Raw genomic sequence first — 12,736 nt, forward strand, 5'->3', positions numbered from 1 at the left:
CCAATGCCTAAATATTAGGTGCTGTACTGCCACTTAGTGGTAAATAATGGTTACTACAGGTTTTGATTGGTGATGCTGTAACGTGAAGCTTTATCAGTAGTAGATCCACTGCTTGTATTTTAGGTGCTGTGCTGCCACTTAGTGGTAAATAATAGTTGTAACAGGTTTTAAATCAAGGGTTCAAATATATCTATACATTTCAGAAGTGTTTACTCCACATCCTATGGAAGGGTCAGTAAAAGCGTTTTCATGTTGTACCTATCTTTTAAGTTTTTCTTAAGTGCCATAGACTGTAAGCTTGTGAGCAGGAACCTCTTACCTCTCTGTCTGTATGTATTACCCAGTATTGTTTTATTACTGTTTGTTCCCAATTGTAAAGCGCTACGGAATCTGCTGGCGCTATATAAATAAATGTTGATGATGAAGTCTTTAAGTGCATTTGGGTGCAAGGTTTGTGCAACATAATGCCGGCGGGTTTGGGGATCTGATAGGTGGAGACGGGCAATTTGGGGACTTTTTTTCTGAATGTACGCTGTCTTTAGGGGAAGTTTAGTGTGTGTGACAACAGAGCCTTTGTGTCTTATTTCCACTGGCATTTCTAGATGTGTGTTTAACACAATTGGTAGGTGTCTTTACAAGCGTTTTACAGATCATTGTGCTTTGGAATACATTTAAATGTTGCAAACGGCAAAAATGTAAAAAGTAACATTTCGGAAAACACTACTCAGTACAGGGGGGACGGACTGGGACGGACGGGGGGATGAACGGACTGGGGCATGAGAGGAGATAGATGTAGTGGAGGTATATGTTTGTGTATACAAATATAATTTAGTTCACCCTTGTAAGGCAGGCATGGTTCAGTCCATTTGCAAAGCAGAGCATTCTGAATTTTGTTTTAACATGAGTATAGAAACTGGTCGTTAAAAAGTAATGGCTTGGACACATGTGGCCAGGCTAGCATATAAAATGATGATCTAACAATCCCTGCTTACATACGTAGGCATTACAAATACTGACAGACTGAATAATTCTTTAGCAATATCTTATATAGTGGGAATGATTAATTGTATGTAACATATGTAATATAAATGACATGCTGGAATATTTTGCAATTTAGCTACTCTTAAAGAGCAGCATTAGAAGCATCTCTGTTCTAAACCACAGTAATATCATGCAGGTACAAGTCACAGCAGAGCTAATTAATAATGTGTTCTAACAAAACAGTGCTCAGGCCCTAGTCTAACATTCCTCATCTCTTGTGTGTCCATCTGAACCTTGTCTTAAAGTGGCCAGTGGTAGAACAAATTACAAGCAGTACAAAGTATGTCAGGATCTGAGTGCACCTATCATGTGGTAGGCAGTTATGTCAGTGAGGACAGGGCTGCATGTGTCAGGGGCAGTGACATGATGTGAGGGGGGAATGAAGGCAGCAGGAAGCCACAGACTGAGAGTTATATAGTGGAAGGAGCAGGGTCCCCAGCAGCACAGAGTATATCAGGAGATGAGTGATGTGTTAGTGAGGACAGGGCTGCGGGTGACAGGGGGCAGTGACATGATGTGAGGAGGGGAATGGAGGCAGCAGGAAGCCACAGACTGAGAGTTATATAGTGGAAGGAGCAGGGTCCCCAGCAGCACAGAGTATATCAGGAGATGAGTGATGTGTTAGTGAGGACAGGGCTGCATGTGACAGGGACAGTGACATGATGTGAGGAGGGGAATGGAGGCAGCAGGAAGCCACAGACTGAGAGTTATATAGTGGAAGGAGCAGGGTTCCCAGCAGCACAGAGTAATGATGTCAGGCTCCCATGAGAGTGCTGCAGGAAGATTATGCTGTCACAGGTTCCTCTATATGAAAAGAAGGTTATAAATCTAACTTGTTACATTATGAAACAACATGTCACATATTTGTTCCCTTCTGTCCCTAAGACCAGATATTCAGGAACTTACTTTTATAGTTATAATCCCAGGGGGCAGAGAAGACCATTCTATCACATATGAAGTGCACCAGATTTATTTCAGGGTTGTATTTTAGTTGTTGAATCGTGTATGTTCTATTTGAGACCTTTTTTATTTATTGTTTTCCCCCCAATTGACAACTCCTTAAAGCTTCCAGTGACTGGAATGTGGTTTCTGTGTTCAATAACTATTTTTGTTTTATTCTGTGTTTTCCAGGCTGGGAGCTAATAGAACGACTGCAACACTGGGAGTAGGTGAGTGTTATTCCTTTTAATGACGTTTTTATATATAATTTGCTGACTCTTTAATACAATGTAATTGCCTCAACTAACTTGTGTTTTTTTTTTCCGATTTAAATCAGAACAGTTATTTAATGTGAAAACTGTTCCTATAGTCTCATTCTGCTATATTGCAAATAAAGGGATTTGAACAATCATAAGTTAATGATGTTTCTCAGGCTTTAAACTGTGATACATAACAGCATTGTTGCTGCTTTAATGGCTCTAACTAGAGACCGGACTGATCTCAGTGATAACTATATGGTTGCTCAGACTCTTGTCTCGGAGGATCACTGCTAGCTGCAAGTGTGTTGAATCACAAATGCGTCATTTCAAACATCGTATACTGTACAGGTGACAGAGTTGAGAGAAGACCGCAGGAACGATGCTTATTCCATACCTGTACTTACCACTTATTCTTACAAAGATAGATCTGAATTGAGGCTTGTGTAAAAAGACTACAGGGAGATCTGAATGTTCCAAAAAACCCCACTAAAAATAACCATCTATCTATATTTTATTTTTTAATTGAGACAAAAAGTAAATGTAGTAATTCTCCACCTTTGTTTAGCGTTTGTCCTAATTTACATTTTATCCCTATCTGGGTCCATATCAGTTCAGTTATAAATGTAATGGTAAATCATACCTTATACCGGTTCCTTTAAATCCCCCGCTAACGAGGCTGAAGGTAGCTTCTTATTCACTTCTTATTCATGCTCCAGCTTCTTATTCAGAAAATCTTATTTTTAAAGGATTAAATCAAGTTGGATCACTGATTTCACATCAGATTAACACTAAAGGGGGCCCCTTATACAAACTGCATTAGGATTTAGCCTGACCCAACAAGGTTTTGGGCATGAAATCAGGGGGCAAAGTCACCATATTTTATCATTTTGAATAAGTAGCTGCAGTTCTGCAAGGGTTAAATGCCGTTAAATGCCACCAATTTGACAGTGGGAATCAACACAGGGTGGTCAGTTATATATAAAACACCTGTTTCGGGCAGCAGTCAGGTGGCAAAATGGGCACAGATACCATTTTGAATAAGTAGCTGTAGCTTTGTAAGGGTTGATTTTTTTTTTTTTCATTAAAAATTTCAACAAAAATAAATCCCAAATCACTTTGTCCAAAATAAAACTATATATCAAGGAGTAAAATAGACCAATACGACCGAAACTTCACATTATCATAATACCCAATTCTCTGACAATCCCTCCACAAAAACTACTGCATCACTTCACAACTGAGAATAATTATATACATCAAAGAAACATGACGTCCTCTAACAAAATAATCTGCATTTAAACAACCCCATCGCCAATCTATATTACCACCTACACAGCCTTTACAGTCAGGAAATGAAAATAAACTTTAAATGTATGTAAACCTTACTAAAAAAAAAACCACATTTCCACAAAATCTATTAGTGAAACAACAGGATAGATGGCGAAGAATCGAGAGACTGCCAGATGTTAGCTACCACCTAGGGAGGTCTCAACCTCCGCCAGAGTCGCTCCCAGCACCCATCCGGCCCCTCGCCATTTCACTTATTTTCCAAACCATGTGTAGAATACTATCCCCCACCTGACTACAGGGAAGGGTTTTGCCCCTAATGGACACTAAACACAGTGCATTCGACATGTAAAATCTAACAACTACTCTAACTAAAAAACAAGTGCTTAACTCAAAATCTCCACACCTTTTGAGCGCTCCATACACCCAGTCAGGGTAACTAAGTCCCAAAAGACAGGGAAGGCCTAAAGTGTGGGACATTCTCTTGTAAATCTCTATATTAAAAGGACACTGCAGCAAGAAGTCGTCCATTCTCCACCTCCCTATAACATTTCTCCCATGGACAACGTAGAGGTCTAGTGAAACGCAAGCAAAGTGACATCTATAAACTTTGGAGGAATCCGCTTTGAATTCACCAAAGACAGACCCTTCGAGCACATATCACCTGGGCAATCCTTTAGTAACAGGGGCGCATCAAAGTGAGTATGCAAAATCCTCCTCTCCAACACCCTCCTAGAGGAGTTGTTTGATCTGCCATTTCCTTGTCACCTTCAAACCCTGAACCACATAGCCCAGGAGGTATTTATGCTTAACTCAAAGATATTTTACGGGACACTCATCCAACCATGCGTTGAGAAAGGAGTGCACCCAGACTTGAAGGCCAGCTACCCGCCGAGGGGGAGACTCCAAAAAGAGACTTCCGAGATGAAGTCAGTTCCTGGATCTTTCAGCTGTTATGGATGAACAAGTTGAACTTTATCAAGAGGAGTATGGCCTACAAACCGAAGGATGACCATGGTCTGGGAATGGGAAACCCAGTGCTGTTTCTTAGCACCGTCTTCTTGAAGCTTCGTCTCAGGAGTCTCTCTTTGGAGGTTTTGTTTTGTTTTTTTAAGAACTTTATAAAACACCAACACATATTTTCCACAAGTAAGTACTGACACAGGCCATAGCAAATTACAATGTATAAATGCAGCAAGGGCTGTACACTTGGCCGAGCCAATACACAGAAAAACATGAAAAGAACGAGCAAGTTACATACATTTAAGTGGACTGAAATGTGCAAAATATGCGGAGGAAGGGGGGAGTGGAGGTAAAAAGAGGAGTGGGGGGGGGGGGGCTATTGGAAAGGACTCTTGTTTTTAGTTAGTGCAGTTGTTAGATTTTACACATGTGGCTAGATTTACTAAAGGGCAGTTTGGTCAAACAGCCGGTTTTTGGCTATTTTGGGATTTAGTCTGGGATTTACTAGAGCCCAGACTACCGTTAAAACGGCCAGAATAGACATTTTTCAAAACCACCACTTTAGAAAACCGCTATCCTGGTTTTAACAATGATGGACATACAAACGTCCAGATTTACTAAACTGGGGTTTTCAAAACAGCTGCAAAACGCCCATCCAAACGGCCAAAACGAAAGAGTGGGTTGTGAGTGGCGAGATTGCTCAAACTGCTGCTGTTCGAGCCATTCTGCCATTCAGAACATAAGAGAAAGCACCATTGATATTTAAATTATTTGGGCAATCATTATTTATTGATTAAGGGGCAAAATTTATTTAATAACTTATAAGATGTGAATATATAATAATATTAACAGATTGTTAATGGTGGATTTAATTATTCATGTTGCACGTTTTGGCATTACATATTGCCCGAATAATATAATAATTAAATAATTTTGTCCTCTTATTATAATGAATTTTTATTCCCTCATAAGTTATTAAATTCATTTTGCCCCTTTAATCAATAAATAATTATTGCGCAAATAATTTCAATGTCAACAGTTGCTTTCTCTTATGTTCTGAATGGCAAAATAGTTCAAGCAGCATGTGTGAGCTATCCAGCAATTCAGAGCAGTTATTAAAACTGTCCTGTTCTGTTTTTTGGATGGCAGATTTGATGGCGGTTATAACAAAAGATTGGTGACGGGGTGTAATGCAGAGTATTTTGTTAGAGGATGTCATGTTTCTTTGATGTATATAATTATTCTCATTTGAAGTGATGCAGGAGATTTTGTGGAGGGATTGTAGGAGAATTGGGTATTATGATAATGTGAAGTTTCGGTCGTATTGGTCTATTTTACCCCTTGATGTTGTATATAGTCTATTTTATTTTGGACAAAGTGATTTGGGATTTATTTGTGTTGAAAGTTTTAATAAAAAAAAATCAACACTTGCAAAACTACAGCTACTTATTCAAAATGCTATCTGTGCCCATTTTTCCACCTGATTGCATGCCCAAAACAGTGTTGGGCGAGGCAAAAGACATGTTTTATATATAACTGACCACCCTGTATTAATTCCAACTGTCAAATTGGTGGCCCAACGCATTTAACCCTTGCAAAACTTCAGTTACTTATTCAAAATGTTAAAATATGGTGACTTTGCCCCCTGATTTCATGGGCAAAACTTTGTTGGGTCAGGCTAAATACTATTGCAGATTGTATAAGGGGCCCCCTTTAGTGTTAATCTGATGTGAAACTTGATTTAATCCTTTAAAAATAAGCTTTTCTGAATAAGAAGCTCGAGTGTGAATAAGAAGTGAATAAGAAGCTGCAGCGCTGCATGATAGGTTGGTGCTATGTAAACAGTAATAAATAAAACGAATAAAAAACTTTTGTGGGTCAAATTTTTTTTATTTTTTATTGATGAATTGAAAGTAAACGGCAATTAACAAAGAGGTAAGAGGGGGCTGTTTGCTATTATTTTGATAGGCTGAATTCCTGTGAATGTGGCCGAGGCCAGAGAGTACCTGCAGCCCCCCCTCCGCTAATTTAAAGAAGGTTGTCGCTCCACATTGCCTTCTCAAAACTTACCACTAGATGTCAGAATTTCTTTACAATTGGCATAGCTTTCAGCTGGTGCAGAACTGTTTTGACTGTCAGTGGGGGAGCGTTTGGATATTTTGTGTGATCCAGACTTCATTTTTTTTTATTATTTTTTTTAAATTTGTTACACAGTTCCCGTAATTTATGGTGGCTGTTTATGGTTAACCTAGAAACCTGTGCAAAGGTTGATTAATCCATGGTCCCTTCTTTCCCAGACGTGTTTCACAACGTCTAGATGTCCTTATCTATGGTGGTGCCAAGTTTCTAAATTGTCTGCGATTGGCCTTCTCATACAGAAACGTTTCCTCTGTTGATGGAAGCCCTGCTTTACTTGTCAGTATGGGAAATCTGTAAAAGAAAAAAGCCAAATGAATAAAAAAAACCAATATTTAAAGCGACGCTATCATTGACATTGTACATTAGAAATGTATGTTACATGACCTGTAGAAATGTAATACTATTTTGTGATTTATTAATTATCTTGCGCCAAACTATTATGCAGCAATTTACAGAGAATATTTTAATTAGTTTGCATCAATCCCGTAGTTTACAGCCTAAATTCTCTTACTCACACAATATAATCAGACACCACTCTCCTACCAAAAACTCTGGAGAAGGGAATTTAAAAAACAAAAAATACACACTTGGGTTGAGTAAGGAATAACCCAATAAAAATGTTACACCCCCCCTCCCTCTCCTAATATCAGCTAACATAGTACTTCACCTGCATTTAAATATTTCGGAAAGGAAAAACGGAATGAATTATAATCAAACTAGGGATGTGCACCGGCCACTTTTGGTGTCTCGTGTTTTGTGTTTTGGGTTCGAATTTGTTTCGCAAAACACCTGACGAAAGGTTTTGGTTCGGATTTATTTTGAAAAAACATAAAAAGTGCTAAAAACCAGTTCTGTGTTTTTTGTTTTTTTTCACTCCTACGCTATTATTAACCTCAATAACATTCAATAACAATCATTTCCACTAATTTCCAGTCTATTCTGAACACCTCACAATATTGTTTTTAGGCCAAAAGGTTGCACCGAGGTAGCTTGAGCTCATAATGCCAAAAAAAGAGGTACAAGATGGAATTGTTCTGGGCCCTCCCTCCCACCCCTCGCGAGATTCGACGCGAGACTTGGACGACAGAGCCTTGTTTTCAATTTTTTGCCCGCCGGAAATATCCGAACAGTGTTCGGATCCGCACTGTTCGGGTGGGCTCGGATTAGCGGAATCCGAGCCCGCTCATCTCTAAATTAAACAAAAGTTTGTTTATAGGCATAAGAGGAGAGTGAAGATGAAATCTCTTCCAATTGTAGGTCGCAGTGAGCTGCGTTGGTTTTGGTACTGGGGTGTGGAATGAATATTATGGATCGCTTTTATACAGTTTTATTCTAGGTCCTCTATTGTGTGTACATTGGTCTAGGGCGTCTTAGTGTAAGGTCCACTAGTTAACCCCCTGTGTGCTGCAGGGCTCCATAGCAGAGCGCTTCGCAGATGCCGTTAGCAGTCAGTATATATCTATCCAATAACATTTTATGCACCGTTGGCCACAGTAGTCCCTCTAGTGTGCTTAGTAACCGCACTCTACCAATGACCTGGTCCATTGCTGTCCTTGCACGTTGTACTTGTCCTCGGTATCACGCTGTGATATTGGCAGCTTGAAGGGCATGCGTGCAAGGCTTGTTTTTTAATTCCAGTATCTGCTTTCCGCCTGTCCGGTCCTGACAGGGAGCTTGTCATCATCCATTCCCATAAGGCTACAGCAGGGGGGGGGGAGTGATTGTAATAGGACCTGACAAGCCCCTATGTCTTACTCTACATAAGTAGGTCAAGTTTATCATTGTGTCCTTGCTGGGTGGGTCACATTCCCACAACCTGCTCTGTGTGGTCTTTGTGCCCATACCTTGATCGGAGGGATTGAATAGAACGGGGATATTTGATGTTGATAAGTAAAGGCTACCAGTCCTCTCCAGCAGTTACAAGTGACCCACGGAATTTCAACATGTTTATATTTTCCCAAGTGCCCATGTCAGGTGGGGTTTGTTAAACTCAACCACACGGTTTAGTGTAGATGGGAGACACATTCTAGTGCGGGGATTGTACATTTGTGCTGTGGTCCCACCTGCTTAAGATAAGACGCCGGGGGGCTGGGCTGACTGCCAGAAATACAAGGGAGTCGGGAAATAAGAGTAATTACAAAAATGGTTTAATACGCTGATGGTTTTTGTCCTTTTCTTTATTGTGTTGGGGCAGCACGGTGGCTCAGTGGTTAGCACTTCTACCTCACAGCACTGGGGTCATGAGTTTGATTCCCGACCGTGGCCTTATCTGTGTGGAGTTTGTATGTTCTCCCCATGTTTTGCGTGGGTTTCCTCCGGGTGCTCTGGTTTCCTCCCACATTCCAGAAACATACTGGTAGCCACTGAGCCACCGTGCTGTCCCAACACAATAAAGGACAAAAAGCATCAGGGTGTTGAACCATTTTTGTATAAATAAATGGTGATGATTGTGTATTTTCTAAATATATATTATAGCGCCCCTGCTGGTACAGAACTATAATACAGATTATTTGTCATGTTCACGTTGTTACAAGAACTGTGCTTTATAATAGACTTTTGAAGGAGAACATTGATCCAGAAAAGTCAAATTTGAAGTAATTAGAAACTGATATTTTAAACTCTTGAAAGATTCCAAAAGATATTTTTTTAAAAAAAAAACCCACATTCTATTGACCTCCGATTTATCGGGACCTCTCGATTTTTAGCTATATATTTCTGATAATTTGTGAGAACATTCCACTATATGGTGGGAATAACACCTATAATAATCGCTAATATTCTGTGTACACAGGGAGATACACTGTAAGATACTTTTTATCTTTATGTGATACTCTCTCATGGTGATATCCCTCGGAGCCCTCTGGTACACCGACCTATTAACCTGCTCTTACACTCACACGGCCCCGGGCTGGTGGAAGATGTTATCAGTACGTGGCTGACACAGGTGCTGTAATATTGGGGGGATCGGTGCCCTCCGCCAGGTGCAGGCATTGTGGTGTAATAACAGTGTAATATTGGTTGAAACCACTTATATTCTGGGCTATAGTTCTCCTTGAACAATGATATTTTTATCTTACATCAAAGTTTTATGTATTATATAACAAAGCTGTTTTTGCCATCTTCTTGTTCTGAGAAGTTCACCCTGCATTTCATTTCTTTGTGACTTTTATCTGCAAATAGAAGGTTTTGTTTTATGTATTTTTTGAGCTGTTAGAAGCAGATACAAGAGATATTGTAATGGTCACGGCCCCCAGTTAGTGTTATATTATTGCCGTGCAGGTTTGGGATATAGGACCGGGCTTACCAAAGGGTGAGTACCCATGCTTACCCTGGAAACACAAAGGGGCGCACATTAATGTAAAGAAATAAAGGTGGGCCTGCTCACAGGAGCCAATCAGATGTGTTACTTTTATATTCCAAACTACATTGGAGAAATGGCAGAATCTGATTGGTTGCTGTGGCCTCACTGAGGTATGACCGGTACACGTAAACATTCAACAAATGTTAATTCTATTTTTGCCGTCCTCCTTATTGCCAGATTTGGTCAATGTGAGTTCCACAAGCCATTCATCAGCTCACTAAGTGGCTTCTTACTGGCTTATAAGCAGTGGCCACGCCCATCCAATTCAACAAGCTCCTCCTACATTAGAAATGTAATTGGATTAATAGCAGGAGAATGATGTTAGGGGGACACTGGCGCTGCCAAACAATCCTGTGTTCTAGGTGAATTCCACGGTCATTACATAATACTTTTTTGTTTCTTTTAGAAATGGTTCCTCTATATATGTATGTAGCTTATCCTGTAACCCTAATCTGACGTGATAAACCCCATGTAATATGCAGTCAGCTCACAAATGAATATTTCCATTCTGCAATCTCTTCTCTCAATGGAAGCTGCTAATATAATCATCATAACCATTTATTTATATAGCGCCTCTGATTTTGCAGCGCTGTACAGAGAACTTATTCACATCAGTCCCTGCCCCATTGGAGCTTACAGTCTAAATTCCCTAATATACACACACACACACACACAGACAGACACACAGATAGAGAGAGACTAGGGTCAATTTTAATAGCAGCCAATTAACCTACCAGTATGTTTTTGGAGTGTGGGAGGAAACTGGAGCACCCAGAGGAAACACACGCAAACACGGGGAGAACATACAAACTCCACACAGATAAGGCCATGGAGGGGAATTGAACTCATGACCCCAGCACGATGTTGTAGAATTTAGGAGCCGGTCAAATCTAGAGCCAGGGAAGACCTCCACGCATTGACCATTTAGTTTTTGATTTGTGGAATAGGTTTTGCAGAAATATGACCCTGTGCAATGAGCAACTTCTGAATGATTTTTCGGAATCAATAGAGCAATTGTCACAACCATTGGAAGGTGATATAATATCGTTTACAGTTTGCTGCAGCTTATTGAAGTCATTTTAAGTATCAGGTTTATAGTGAAGATAGATATTGTGCACTGTACGGTCTTACTATATCTCGCATTTTATGGAAAATTATGAACAATTAGAGCTGATTATTTCCATTTTCTTTACTTTGTGTTTGCTTTACAGAGACCTCATCGTCGCAGCGCTCAGCCTGCAAATGCCGATTATTGTACAACAGTTTTATGCCATTTATTAAGAATAAATATATTGCAACTTTTTGAAAGTTTGGGTTCCCGATGTCTTACTACTCCTGTTACTGGCCGCATGGCTATAAGTTGGCCGCACTTCTCTGTACAGAACCCCCCTTCACCTCCTGCTGTTATTTGGTGATCTGTTTTCTATGTTAAACACGTTGCAGACGCACAATATTAATGACTATGTGTTGCTACAATTTGTAAACTGCACCTCCCCCCCCTTCCCCCACTCGCATTTTTACCTCCAGAATTTAGAGACTGCAAAATTGGGAATAAAAAGTCCTAATCACAATTATAAGTACGTAGCACACTGTGCGTGTATTTTTTTCCCCCTTTCTTTTACAGGTTTTATAAATGTTTCTGTCTTTTAGTCCCACATTGAAACAAAACAAACATTTCCCCAATCATGGTGTGAATATATCAGGATGTTACTTGTGTAGCATAGTGTCCTCGTACTCTGTGCAATCTAGGATGAGTAAATGTATCTCCGCAGACCTGCCCCTGTCTGTACGGCTCCTGGCTCGGATGTGTCACTGTTTGTGTAATAACATGACTTTTCTCCCGGTGTTTAACATGGACATGTCGCCCTGCTGAGGCTTCCACCAGCCCCCCCTGCTCTCCATGTGCACACATAGGAAACCACAAGAGAGGCGAAGCTGTAACTGAACGCCGGCTTTCATCTCCCTCACTTACTGGAAATGAATGACGCTGCCATTTTTTATTTGTAGGTCGGGCTGGCTGGCAATGGGTAATCTCATTAAGGTGCTAACCAGAGACTTAGACCACAATGCTGCTCATTTTTTCTTGGACTTTGAAAGTAAGTCTCTCCGAAGCCCCCCCCTGTCCACAGCTGGTGTGTTTCCAAATGGTAACCCATGCTCAGACTTCTCATTCTCACCACCACAATGAGCGTCTGCCAGTTGGCAGAAACAAAACACCATATTGCGAGAGGTTGGGTTATGTTCCTTCCAAAGAGGACATTCTTATCCTGAAGACCCAGGGATAGGCAACCGCGTGGCTTTGCCGGACGTTGCCAGGCTTCTGCTCCGACCATTTTTACACTGTGGTGGGAGTAGATGGTAACTTCTCCAACGTCCTCGCTTGCCGACCCCTGGTTTGAAACCCCCACCCCTGAAGGTCCTTTGTGATCAGTCTTCCTTTCAGTATTAATACAAGCACCAAACTACCGTAGGGAATTCTGTTCTCAACAGTGGTATCTCTGCAGTGCAGCGAATCCCATGAAACATTAATGGACCGTGATTAGTCTGAATATAATTGCCCAAAGTTGTTCTTTATAAGAGATGCCGATAGCAATTTAAGTCGGGAATGTATATCCACGTCCCAGAATTTGTATAACAGCTGTTCTGGTATTACCAAGTTATCTAGTTGAGGGTTCTGTTGCACTGCTCAGCGCCTCTGTTGACGTAAGGCAATTGGTGGAACTACTGGTGATCATAATGGATATAT

General features: G+C 40.6%; 1 protein-coding gene across 7 annotated transcripts in view; it reads left to right on the forward strand.

The window, feature by feature from the left end:
• Nucleotides 1-12,736, forward strand: part of CYRIB (CYFIP related Rac1 interactor B) — a 62,576-nt gene that overhangs the window by 34,819 nt on the left and 15,021 nt on the right. For 4 of the 7 annotated variants that reach the window (XM_075211708.1, XM_075211706.1, XM_075211707.1 and 1 more), the window contains exon 3: nucleotides 2,173-2,210. Coding sequence is in view for 3 of the 7 variants with exons in the window: in XM_075211705.1 (XP_075067806.1) it covers nucleotides 2,173-2,210 (38 nt within the window). In the remaining 4 variants the exon portion in view is untranslated. Of the gene's footprint in view, nucleotides 1-2,172; nucleotides 2,211-11,997; nucleotides 12,087-12,736 lie in introns of those variants that run through there. The other 3 variants (XM_075211711.1, XM_075211709.1, XM_075211710.1) reach the window with 2 other exon arrangements.

The sequence above is a fragment of the Mixophyes fleayi genome, chromosome 5 (assembly GCF_038048845.1).
Source record: "Mixophyes fleayi isolate aMixFle1 chromosome 5, aMixFle1.hap1, whole genome shotgun sequence".
Taxonomy (NCBI): Eukaryota; Metazoa; Chordata; class Amphibia; order Anura; family Limnodynastidae; genus Mixophyes; species Mixophyes fleayi.